A 14,023-nucleotide genomic window follows, 5' to 3' on the forward strand; every position below is an offset into this window, starting at 1 on the left:
ACTCTGGTAGGAAAGCTTGTTTCTCCTTTAGCTATCTGTCCCCCATTCGGCTTCAGAACACAGAAGCCTCCCTACCCCTCCTTTTGCTGTCAGGTAGACACACCTCAAGATCATCATTAGTTGGTCACATATAGTTGTTTTTATATAAAGGTTAGTCCAGGAGGTGGCAGGGAGGAGACCAGCAGGGTTGCTTTCAGATGAAAATGTTTGATCTGCTGGACCCCTTGGGCCTCAAAATAATGGGCCAGGAGAAAGAGGAAAGGAGGAAGATCCAATTATAGCATCAGCGAAATGACCCAGAAGAAGGAGATCTTTGTAGGGACTTGTGTTTTTGTTTACAAGTAGACAGACACAGCTTCTCTGAAGAAATGCCCTCAGAAAAGATAATATATAGGGTGTCCTTTTTTAAAGAGAGCTATTTATGCAGGAAATGCTGGGTACTGGGTTCAGGTGTGTGAGTGGCCACTGCACCCAAATAATCATTGTCTTACCATGCAAAAGAGGACTGTGGGTATTTAACTTGCTAGCATTGGGTCCAAGGTCATCCTTCCCGCTCAGAGAACAAGGCCCAAGTAAAAGCAAGATATGGGGCTTGTTTTTCCACAAAAAGGCAAAAAGCCTACTTTGATCCTCAGACCTAAAAATGCTGACACAGTGGAGTGGGTTGAGGAGACAGCCTCCTTAGCAGAGCTGTAAGTATCATTGGTACTGCAGGTCCAGGGCCTGATTATGAGTTTGGGGGTTGGCAAACCCAACTGCCAGTCCTGTGGTGAGGATACCACCATGGAGCTGGCGGTCTCCCCATCTGCCCTGTGAACCAAGGTTTCCGCCAGTCAGCCCAGTGAAAAACGTGCTGCATTATTGGACTCTAGCGTTGTCTTCTAAGCAGACAGTGCTCATTTTGATGATTCTGGCCAGGAGGGGCCCTGTACTGCCAACTACTATGTCATGGGCAGTGCAGGGGCATCCCTGTGGCACCCCCGCACTTGTTCTTTGTCACCTTTTTATGGTGGTCAGATTGCCATAAAAAGACTGGCAGAGAATAAGGTTGTAATCAGCACGGTGGTGCTGACTTTTGCGCTGATATGGTTGATTACAACCATGACCATCGCCAGCCCGTCGGGATCAAAGATCCTGCTGGTGATGGCGGTCTTTGAGTGGGTCTGACTGCCAAACTTGTACTGTGGCGGTAGGGCCACCACAACCGCGACATTCTTACCTCCACTGTGACTCCGGTGGTCTTGAGACTGCCAGACTCGTAATAGGGCCCTCCGTGGCATCAGGGCTCAGTAGTATGAGAGGCCACCTAAACCCCTGTTATGACCATTGTACTATAGTTCCTTTCTTGCATTATGGACACTGTCCACTTTCTATGCCAGTGTTGCTTTGGGCCTTAAACCCATTGCCAAAGGGACCAAAAGTTGAAGCAGAGGCATACTTTGGTTTGGACATCGGAGAGGGAATAGTGTGAGATGGAAGCTCATGTTTTTAACAAAGGGCAAGAGAGAAAGCCTCCTTTGCAAGGCATAAGCTGTCTTTTGTTAAAGCTGGTGAACCAGCACTGAGACGCTGTGTTGGAGTAGTTCAGTGCATCACCATAATGACTGTCTTAATTCAGAAAATGGGCATGGGGAATCATTTTCCTTGCTAGCGTTGGGGCCAAGGGCACCTTTGCTACAAAAATCAGGACAACATGTGCAACCCCGTTTTTTTCAGAAACTAACAGAATGCCTGTTTATAGATTGAAGTGATGGTCAGGCATGGTGGAAAAGTAGTGAAAGAGGTGGAGGAAATAGTCTGCTACTTTCGGCAGCAGCTGTCATTAATGCAGCTGGTGGAATTGAAGTCCAGAACTTCTAGGGCTGACAACGCCCCAATTATGAGGAGCAATGGTTTTTTGACAATTTTGTTTGGTGGATTTGTTCTTTAACAAGGTTCACATTTAGCATGGCTTATGAGCCACAGAAAAAGCTGCCATGACATGATACAATTAATGTGTTCACTGGGTTGCATTAAAACAAGAGACAGTATCATGAAGCTCCACCCTGTGATTCATATGTGTTTCTATGCTAATTGGTTGTGCTAGGGCATGGGACCAAAGAGGATATACCCTCCGACATCAGTGCCCTTATCAAAGCCCACTGCTAGTGAGTACAGGCTCCAACACTGATGTGATGTCATCTGAGAGAGAAAGTTGAATCACTGCCATTAGACGCAGCTGTCCCCTCCACACAGCTTCGGCAATCTGGTTTCCTAAAGATGGCACCCACAGTGCCGGAATTCTGCTGAACTCTTCCTAATGCCTCAGAGTGGAGAGAGGAGAGATCATTTACTTTGGCAGATTGTATTTAAGCCCATTATGGTGATTAGTTGCAGGGTCTCTGTGTGCTCCATGGATTCTACTAGCCATGGGGGATGTTGGAAGAGCTTAGGGTCCCAGTTACGCTGAGCATGACATCCAATAGTGGTCACACATGCTGAGTTTCAAATAGGGGAAGACATCTTTCTATGGCGTAGCACAATTACCCAAATCCATGTTTAACCATGGATTCCAAAACTGCACCCATGAACCAAATATGAATTGGATCACTTTGCAACACGGTCATGGTTTTACAGCACTATGCAAATTATTACACTAGAATACCTGACAAAGCCTATTGTGAGCATTTTTTTAAAACAATTAAGGATATATATGGCCAAAGAACAACAATCAATACCACCCATAACCAAAGTACATTTGTAGCTCACTTTTAAAACCCTTGATCGTTGACAGTCCACAGATATTTTTAGGCTTTTGACTGTTATGCTTTTACCACCTCCAGAGATTTTTCAATTGCATTTTGGCTCCCAAAGTATATTGTTCTACTCATCCTAGAATCAGCTGACAAACAATACTGTCCCGATCATTGATGCAAGTAAATAAAATTAGTCAGATATCTTGGAGCAAGCCCACACATGGATTCCAATGACACCATTAGGGGTTTGTAGTGACTCAACTTTCACCCAGCCTACCCTCCTTCTAATCTCATGAATAATATTTCATTTGTGTAACCTCTTAGATATTGCTGTGTTAATCCCAGAGATATTGACATAAATGGGGTAAATTAATTCAACCGTTAAATACCAAGGTTTGTCTATTGACATGCAGTGTTTGTGAATGAGCATGGGAACATTTTTGGGTTTTAATATAACTGCTGCAGGGATACTTCAAAAAGGTAATTAACATGAAACATGAAGGGGGGCACAATTTTAAATATTACATGTAGGATTTACATCTGCACTAGAGGCAACCAGCCACTAACACTCTATCACCTGAGTGTTCCAATAAATCCAGCAGGGACTTTGTTACACAAAAAATTGTACTTGTCATGAGTCCCTATTTGCCAGTTCAGGCTAAAATGTATATGTTAGAAAAGAGGGGTAAGAAAGCAGATTATTGGAGAACTATATAGGCTAAAAGGAGTATGTAAACATGCCTATCTGCATCTGTTACCTTCAGCCTTTAGAGAAATTTTGAATCCATTCAAGGACTTTAACCATTCTGTATTAGGTATCCAGTATAATACTGTGATTAATGGTGTTAAATGTTCCTAACCGATCCAAACATTTCAATGCATTGGTCCTGCCAAGTTCCTGAGGTCAAGCGTTTTATTTCAACTGTCAAGGTTTCCTCAGTGCTTCAATAGCACCAATATGAAGATCTGAAAAGCAGTTAACCTGATGTCACAATATTACCTCAGCTTGGATAGCTTTGTCAGAGGAAGCATGGTTGAATACTTCAGATGATTACCTGGCTGGTAGGATTCCATTTTTTAATTGGGGAAGAACATCGACCTGTTTCAAGTTATGACCATTCTTTGATGCATTGATTAATTTTACTAAGCCTTTACATGAGATAGATTTGAATGAATTTCCTGCATATTAAAGGAAAATATAATACCCACACATTAAACAAAAAAAATCTCCAAGGACAAAAAAGATGACAATAAAGGTGGGGGGGTTACATTTACGTGAAGTTCTTCTGAAGCTAAATAGTATTGGCCACATCTCCAAGAAGAGATGGGATGGATCTTCATGACTCTGCCATTTGATGATGTCCTTTTCTTTCCAATCTTGAGTTAGAAATAGTGAGGAGAAGGTGGTGGTAGGAGTTGATGCTTTGTCCGGGTGAATGTGGTTGGTAAGATATTTACACTTGACTGAGATACAATCACTTTCATAACAGTTGAAATTGTATTTTGGCAAGGGAATAATTATAAAACATGCCTAGATAGAACAGTCAGTGACAAGTTTAACCTCATTTTATGTGATATTTTATTCTGGTTGCAGTGACTACTTTTATTAGAACTCTTAGCCAAGAAATTGAACAGACCCCACACAAGGCACAGGGATATTTAAGACAAAGTAGCTGATTACGTTGAAAGTTCTTTGTAGGTTTTAAACAGTTTCTAAAGTTTCTTTCTTCGTACAGTGATAACAAGCCTAGGTTTAGAATACAGTTTTTGCTGAAAGGTTAGAAACTAAGTTAGCCCTTCCTGAATCTTCTGAATGTTTGAATTCACTATGTGTAAGCCATCTGCCCTATTGCTTTATTGAAATAAGTATGCAGGGAGCTAAGCCTGCTCTGTTTCCTTCTTAATCACAGTGCTTTCCTTTTTATCTCTTCCTATTGTTTTGATATTACCATATTCAATTTTTTAGTTGAACCAATATATTGGCTGTAAGTTTTTTAATGCAAAGTTTGATATCATACTGAATATAATAGGTGTTAAATAGGCTGAGGTTTTGTTATGGAATCACCGTACTCCTTTACTGTGTCAATGCAGTGACCCCAATAGAATGCTTTCATTCAGAAGACTCCTAACTCAATTCAACACATCTCTCTAATAAATCAAAATACATATATTCATTGTTACTTTGCTGTCTCTGGGAAACATGTTAATACTTAACACTCCAAATGAAAATATGGATTACTAATTTGCTGTCTTTGTAATCCATGTTTATCGATAGAACAAAATAGGTATCAAGGCCCATCTCATGACATGAAAATCTTTCATGTACAAACACGTTGGTTTTTCAGTTTTTTTAATGCTTTTTCAAAATCTGTCTGATGATATTACAAACATAGATTGTCTTAAATATCAGTCAAAGCATTATTTGCTTCTCCTACTTGATGTTCAGTTTCTGTGCTCAAAGTGTTCTATGCTTCTTCAGGTGGCTCACATAAAAGGACTAAAGCTGGACCTCGGGGTGCCTTACACAATAGAGTGGTCAGTTGCATTAGATGCCGAAAGATTTGATTGCTATCCGGAAGAAAATGCGAACCAAGCAAACTGTGAAGCTCGTAACTGCATCTGGAAGGTGACTATGCAGTGTATAGATGCGTTTTGTAGCTCTTAAAACAATTAATGTGTTTTATTCATGTATTAAAAATAATATTTTGCGTTTGGTAATTTGGATGGAAGAACCAATAATTGAATAATCTGCTACATCTATATGGGCACAACCTGCAATTAAATTTAAAACAAAATCATCACACAATGTAACCATATTTTCCTGAATAGAAAAATAATTCAATAGTATGGAGTCAAAATGAAACAATAGCTATTTTTTTTCACTTAAATGTTTTATGAAAAGTTCAATTAAATGTTTCATGTTACATTTTGCTTTACTTTCTCCATTTTAATGTCAGAGTTTGTGTAATGAATACATAAATACAACAAAAATGTAAGAAAAAGAACCATAAAATACATGTGTAATAACATATAAATCAACTTCAGACAATTTTAACATTACTGCATTAAAAAAAAGAAAAAGCTGCATTTGCATATTCTGCCCTAACTTTAGAAGTATGCAGAAAATGAAATGTTTCACAGCTAGACTTATGTCGCTCTAGCATTAATATCATGACTTTATATGAGTTTGTTTCTTTTCGGGGTTGAGGACACCGATGACCAGCTGTGAGGAACAACACTCAGGTTTAATCTACACCCAGTTCACAGCAAATTGAAATGCAGACAAGCACTCAAAACAGAATATTATGAGGAAGCTTTTCTGCTTTGAATCCGGTATGGATAAACGCTCATCCACTGACCAACAGTATTATAAATGAGACACGAAAATATGCCTTGCATGTACTCCTGGTCGCTATCAAGTGACCGTGGTTTAGCTCTTATCGATTGTCATAGTACATAATATTTTTTCATTACCTTCTTAGCATGTACTAGTGCTTTTAATAAGACATGGTAGAAAATGCATAGTGATAGAATATCATCTGTTGAATAATATATGTAGATTATATGATTTAAAAAAAAGCATTGGCAAAGTCAATATGTCTCGCATATACAAGAGCTATTGGCTTTGGCAGTGTGTTTTTGCCATGGTGTACACCAGTGTGGCTGCTGTTTAGCATGGCTAAAATTTAGTGGTGTGGAGTGCCATAGAATGGAGTGGGGGAGTAGAGTGTTGTTGATTTTTGGGCGTAGACTGTCGTAAAGTGGAGTAGGGGGAGTATAGTGGTGTAAAGTTGAATCGAGTAGAGTAGAGTTCAGTGGTTGAGTGACAGCAAGAGTCGTAGAGTGGAGTGGCTTAGAGTGGGGTGGGATAGGATAGGGTGGAGTAGGATGATGTGGACCAATGTAGTGGGGAGGATTGGATTGATGTAGTGGGTGGATTGGATTGAAGTATATTGGAGTGCAGTGGAGTGGAATGAAATGAGGTGAGGTGGATTGGTTTGGAGTGGATTGGTGTGGGGTGGATTACATTGAATTGGGGTGGGTGGATTTGATTGGAGTGACAAGACTGGGGTTGGGTGGGTTGGATTAGGTGGGGTGGGGAGGGGTGGATTGTCTTGTAGTGGGGTAGATTAGATTGGAGTGGGGTGGATTGGACTGGAGTGGGGGATTTGGGTGGGGTGAATTGGAGTGGGGCTGGCTGGATGGATTGGATTAGAGCGGGGTGAATTAGATTAAGTAGAGTGGGGTGGATTGGACTGGAGTGGGGTGGAATGATTTAGGATGGATTGGAGTGGAGAGGGGTGATTGGGGGGTGGGTTGAATTGGGGTGGATTAAATTGGGGTGGAGTGGACTGGAGTGGGGTGGTCTAGAGTGAGGTGGATTGGAGTGCAGTGAGGTGAATTGGATATCAGTGGGGTGAACTAGATTACAGTGGGTGTACTGGATTGCAGTGAGGTACATTGGATTGGGTAGGATGTATTGATTCTGGTGGGGTGAATTGGGGTGAAGTACAGTGGATTTGGGTGGATTGTTTGGGATTGGAGTGGGGTGTATTGAGGTGTACTGCGCTATTATGTTTTAAAGCATCATTTCAAAAATTACACATAAGAATTAAACAATGATGCTTTGCAATATTTAGAGCAAGATAATTGTCATCTTTTGAAAATAGCACCCACAAGCAAAAAAACATGAGTGCAAAGTGAGAAAAGAAAAGAAAATTAACTACAGAAAATAAAACTTTCAATTTGTTTGTCCTCATGAGCATGTTTTTGCCAGGCACTGCCGGTCACCCACCTTCTGTTTGCTGGGCATTAAAAGTTAAAAAGAAGAAAAAAGTTCCTCAATCACGTCAGGAGCAGCAAACGGGCACCAATTAAGTTGATTCCATTAGTGCTTGGTCCCTGCTCCATGGAAAACAGAAATTATGCTATTCTTGCAGTGACTAATTATGATGTTGTAAAGAAGAGTGCCACACAAACTGACAAATGGTAAACAAAGGGCAGGCTCCAAGACCTTTTTCTTAACAACAATGTCTTGCAAACGATAATTGTTACAGTGTTGTAACTGGGTTGTATTAATTCAGCAACCAGTGTGTGCCATTAAAGGTAAGTTTTGTCTTAATTTTGCGTGTTTTCACTTTCATATCAGGTATACTTTACAATTAATAATGACACGCCCTTTACAATAGTAGGAGAAGACTGAATAGTGTGTAAGAATCTGGGAAAAAAGCTAATCGGGTGTAGATAAGAATATTTTAGATTTGCTGTTCTCCATTCCCTATATTGTTTTGGATCTCTCTAGGTAGTTGTAGCCATAAATGGGAGCGTAAAGACTGTTATATAGAGCATGTAGAGCATATATAAGAATATGAAGGTTTCACTGAGTTAAGAGAGTTTTAAGTTAATTCAGATGTGACCAAGACATTTTATCTGTCTATGCACCTGCTGAAAGTGTCTTGAATGCCAAGCTCTTTATGTGCAACCAGTGGACCATAGTGGGATAAGTTGCAAAAACATGCGGTAGCTCTTATTTATCTTTACCATATCTTTACCATATCTTGGAAACAATCTCATCTTTAATTATTTTAACAGTTGAATGAAATATGGTACACTTTATTCTAAAATAATTCATTTATATAGCACTTCCTATGCAGCTTGAAACCATTCTTGGAACATTTGGAAATGACTGCTCCTCCCCGAGTATTTCAAAGTTCTAACATGCTCATTTTTGGCTTTCAAAATATGTTTTGTACCTAATGTTTGGTTCTGAAAATGCCTATGACCTGGACGTATTTCTTGGGTATTGGAACAATATGCTTGTTATTTCTTTTATAACATATCTAGACATCCTCACATAACACATAAAGGGGGTTATTCCAACTTTGGAGGAGGTGGTAATCCGTTCCAAATGTGACAGATTTACCACCAGCCGTATTACGAGTTCCATAGGATATAATGGACTCGTAATACGGCTGGTGGTATATCCGTCACTTTACCGTCACTTTTGGGACGGATTACCACTTCCTCCAAAGTTGGAATAACCCCCAAAGTATTTTGAAGTATAATTCTGACCTTTATAGCAGTTCTTTGCACTGCTGTGCTCAGTTTTCCTAACACCAGGACACCATTTTGGTATTTCACCCCTCTACAAAATTCACTGCAGAAAATAACATCACTCAAATGCATTTTTAACAATTATTCATAGCGTCATTGATTTGCGGGATACTCTTTACAGTAAAATTGTGTCCTCTGGTTTTCTTACTCTGAATTAGAAATACGTATTTCTAATATTTTTATCTAGAATGTCTCTTCCCCTGCAAACTATGTATGTTTTTCTCTCTAACCAAAAGCAATGGCAGATGGACCAATGTGGTCACAGGAAGGGCACATGCACACATATTTGTGTGTGCAGAAAAATTTGAGTTTACCACCCCATTGGATAGCTTGCCATTATTGTGGACACTGTAGTCTGTGAGCCCCATAGGATTGGTACAACACATGCACAAGCCATGTTGATCCCTTGTTGGGATAGAAACAGATTCAATCAATAGACTGCTAATTACAGGTTTATATACATCTACTTCCCATACACCATGAAACTGCACAAGTCACATAAGAGAAGGCCAGATCTCCCAAGATGCTTTCTTTAGTTCTCCAAAATAGCAGCAGTTGTTGTGTCATTCATGATATCTACTTCTGCCCTATAACCTTTTCTTGAAAGGAAAATCTACACCTGGGTTAGTAAAGAGGGGATTGATGTTTAAAGTCACCATGGCTGTTTTGGCCAGTGTGAGGACAAATGATTAAAGTCTTGCATATTCACTTGGGAAAAGGTTCATTGTAGGAATGCCCACTTAAGGGTTTACACTTAACTCTTTTAGAACAAGGCCATTAAGAAATGGATCCATTTGTTCAAATCAAGCACAGGTATGACTTTGGGCATAAGAGCTTACTGCATTATAGTAATACTACTATTCTCTGCTTAAAAATATAATTAGTATCAAGATGTCTTCATAGTAATTTCAGATTTAGAAAAGATGCATTTTCAATTTTCAAGTAAATCTTACCTACTGGGAGGGAGATCAGAATGAAAAATTATATAGTTTTATTAAAAATGTTATGTGACACAATGCCTTTTTGCAGAAAATGTCTCATGGGTGTCAAGGCTGACCACAAGCATAGAAAAAGCACAGGAAAGTGATACAACATCCCTCTCATTTGCTTATAAAATTAGCACACTCGGTGAGCTAGTGTGACTGTATCACACTAACAAGTATGTCATTTAATACTAACATATTTTTTAAATTCATAGTAATGTAATATTAAATAGTGATATCATTATGTACAAACTGGTTGCCTTGACTTTTATCAGACCTCACTGAACATATCTTATTGTTAGTTTCACACTTTTTAATTTAAAACTATGGGGCATAGTTCTCAGCCACTTGCCATGATCGTTGCCTCACTTTTTGTGATGCAGCAGAAGCACAATTCTTGTACTCATATCTATGTGGCCATATAGAGGCTTTGAAAGCCTCATACATAAGGAATAAGGCAAGATAGCGCAAATCACTGTGTTGCCTTACTCTGCGCAAGGGGGGCATGCAATGAGTGTTGTGGTGGGTGATCCATGCAACACCCATGGAATTTGCTGCATCCCCAGATTTACAAGATGCACTAAAACCTTATGCCTCCTCAGGGGATGGGCAATAATTTTTTTTTATTTCTCCTCGTTTTATGTGTGCTGCATTCTACAGAATACACAGAGGGAAACAAACCTTCCAGGACTGTTTTTGTGGAGGAAGGTGCCCCTTCTTGCACAAAAACAATCCTGCCTACAATGCAGGGACCCTGCATAATGGTGCAATGGTGCCTGTGCTGGCAATAGGCAGCCGAAACAGCACCAGACCGGGGGAAAGGACAGGATTGTACCATATGTCATACTCAGGCCACATTCCTAGCCTTTCTCTTAGACGCAGGGCAGTGCATCATGTATGACTTACTGCACTGCCCTGTGCCAAAAGCCCATAAACATGGGCCTATCTGTCTTCAGTTGGTGCAAAGTTGTAACTGCACTATAGCCCATCTTATTCAGGCTATACCGGTTGGTAATGGCCCTCACTATCATGAGAGGCCCTCTCCCGTGGCTCAAATATGTAATTCAGGTTCAGAGCTTTAACATCCATTAGTCCAATATAAAACTTGACACTGGTTCTAACACTATATCAATCGCCCTTTAATACATTTCTTAATTTCTTTTATAGCATATTTTAATATCAAGTGAATCAACTGTTCCTGAAACTTTTTGAGTATAGGTATTATTTCAACAGAGAGACATTGAATGAGAATTGATGCACTCGATTTCAGAAGAACAGTTACTCTGCAGTGGTTATTCTCTTCCCTTGGAGAAATCGGTTAAAGAGAATACATTTAAGCAAGGTTTTCGCCTTTCATTTCACGTTACTTTTACATCTCAGCATTGCTCTACCTGTGTGTACATCACAGGTATTTTGAAGCATTCCAAGATGTAAAAATCCTCTGAGAACTTTCAGCAAACACTTTTAAAATCTGTAACATTTGTACCAAAGTCTGCCATCCTACTGAATTCCCATTTAGGAGTAGTGAGGGGCGAGCAACTGTATGTTAAATTTTTAGTTATAGAACCTCTTATCTAACCGGTATTGCTTACAAAAATAGGTGATGCCATTTATCTGGCTGTAACTGCAATTACAGTTGTGTATTTGCTAAATCTGTAGCATTCATATTTATGAAAGAATGAATTATTCTGGATAGTGATCATTTTAAAATGAAGGATTCGTTTTCTTACATATGGCTTCCAATAAAAATGAAGTGGAAAAAATAATCTCATAGGCTGTCAGCCCGTATAACAACGCTAATGTTTTAATCAAACATCGAAAAATGTAACATCGTTTAGAAATGACTTTACATATTGTAAATATGTTCTTCAAAATTCCCTTTCAGCCAGCCACTGCTACCTCCAAAGCTCCTTATTGTTACTATGACAGCAGCCACGGGTACTCTGTTAGCAAAATCCAGAATACAGCATCAGGACTAACTGCTGATCTCCAAAACACTCCAGGGAATGTTCCTCGTTATGGCACCGTTTCGCCACCTATCCAGACTCTTCGATTGGCGATCACCTACCACGACGACAATATGTTACAGTTCAAGGTAAAGACAATATGTACGTTTCAAGGGTGGTGCGGGTTCCAGAGTTCCGAGTTGGTGAAATATTTCTGATTAAACGCTGATATATTCCAGTAACAAACGTCTTGTAGTCACAATAGGGCAATGACCGAAATCAATGAGGGTTGGCTGGACCCTCAGGGGCGCTGCACCATATTGTGCTTTGACCACAGAACATCTTCATAGTAAGTAATCGACGCAACACATTGCCATTTTGCGCCATGTGTTTGCCTCTAAAGAAAGTAAACAAAATAATCCCAATATTCCTTCACAACCACCAATTAAAGCTGTACCTCCATTTTTTCTTTCTCTGAATGTTCATTTAAACGAATCACAAAGCATTATCTTGTTGAAATTGTCAAAAGGCTCATATGTTTCTTTTGCAATTACGATTAACACTAGATAGGTTTTTACATACCTTCCCTGGTCACAAAAATACTGGTCACAATGTGCAACCATATATATATAAGTACATCTGGCCCATATATCTTTTCTTTTGCAAATTGTATGTACATCCAATATTTAAATTAATAATCAGAAATTATTTGAACTTGACATATTCATCCAGAATATCACGAGGCAGAATCTCAAGACAAGTAAAACGGGAGAGTCTTCACCGTTCTCAGAATTGCGATTGCCTCAGGCTGTCTGATCTCGGAGTTTGCACGGGGCAATAGTGGGAGATTGTTTCCCGGTAGGTAAACAGTTTTAGTCCATTAAAGCATTTGTAAATCAAACTTCAGTGTATCAACACAGTGCCCTTCGTATCTGGGAGCCAAGTTAATGAACAAAGGCCATTATCAATATTTTCAGACTTTCTAACATTAGATCCCTTATGGGCCACAGTACTGTGAAACTACTGGAATCTTGCAGTGTCAGTACATTCTCTAGATGATATCATCTGCCATGATTCCAACATCAGCTCTTTAAATCTGACAGCAGATAATTTTACATCCTAAGTTCACTCATGCAACCACATCTTTCAAACCTTCCTTCAGGGAGTAATATTCATTATGAGGACCCTGAACATGAAAATATATCTGTTTGTCATTCAATTGTCAGTGAAACAGCAAATCTTTAGAGTGAATCTGTTTTAAAACATGCAGAGGGATCAAGATGTCATGTGGGACCCCACAGTCTACTGTAAAATATTTTGAAAGATAACCACCTAACTTAACACAGTGAGTCTAAGCCACACGAAATTAATAAAGTGTATTCAAAGGCATCTTATTTTAAATGGCAAACCATGAGTATCTTGGAGCCTATGCAAATAACTAAGAGTGCCCATTCCCTTTTGTGGCTGCTGGTGCATAACCTTGAATAAGGACAGTCTCCATCCCAAGATGAATGTCCACAATAATGAAACATTGCTAATTTCTACATGAATTTCCTGATGGCTTGCGCAGAGCCAAACTTGTGCATTAGTTATGGACAGCCTCAAGGGCTAATTAAGCTTTTTGAGAGAGGTTGAACTACTGTTTCAGTCTGGTGGAGAATAATGAGGCAACTGATTTTCTTCTTAGATGATAGAAGAGTCCATTGTGGTGCTTTTTGCCGACACAATAAGGAAAGACACAACAAGAAGGGCTGACATTTTTGAGAATACTTAACTCTCAACAGTTTTTAAGTCTCTAAAGTGAAAAGAGGCAGTCTGCCCTTCATCTTTGATCTTTCATAATAGCCATAAGTAGAACGATATTGGGGGTGGGACTGTGCAATAGATAGTGGATATCTTGAAAAAGGTTTAAAAACAGAAATAGGAAAATACAGGAAAATACTTCTGTGATTTCTTAGAATGGATCAGGTTGTGGCTTAGTAACTTTCTTAAATATGTTTCTTGACTTTTCAATTTTGTTCAAAAGATAGATTTTTTGAGTAAAGGATGTTTCACAAGTTACCAAAAAGAAAACCTGGAAGTCTATGACAATCTGGATAAAGTATGCCTGAAATACAGAGGGCCGCACAGGGAAAATCATTAATTTAGCCTCAGATAAGCATTGTCCCTTAAGAACTTCCTGAGAATTTAATCACAAAGTTTGGAAGCAAAAGTCCCACACTACTGGAACAAAGTATTCTGTAGA

The 14,023-nt window shown here is 39.3% G+C and overlaps 1 protein-coding gene across 1 annotated transcript in view; it reads left to right on the plus strand.

The window, feature by feature from the left end:
* The window catches only part of SI (sucrase-isomaltase), a 632,954-nt gene that overhangs the window by 444,338 nt on the left and 174,593 nt on the right, over positions 1-14,023 (plus strand). Inside the window, exons 48-49 of the mRNA XM_069213228.1 lie at positions 5,215-5,361; positions 11,718-11,927. Coding sequence (XP_069069329.1) covers positions 5,215-5,361; positions 11,718-11,927 — 357 coding nt within the window. The remainder of the gene's footprint in view (positions 1-5,214; positions 5,362-11,717; positions 11,928-14,023) is intronic.

The sequence above is a fragment of the Pleurodeles waltl genome, chromosome 11, assembly GCF_031143425.1.
Source record: "Pleurodeles waltl isolate 20211129_DDA chromosome 11, aPleWal1.hap1.20221129, whole genome shotgun sequence".
NCBI classification, from domain to species: domain Eukaryota; kingdom Metazoa; phylum Chordata; class Amphibia; order Caudata; family Salamandridae; genus Pleurodeles; species Pleurodeles waltl.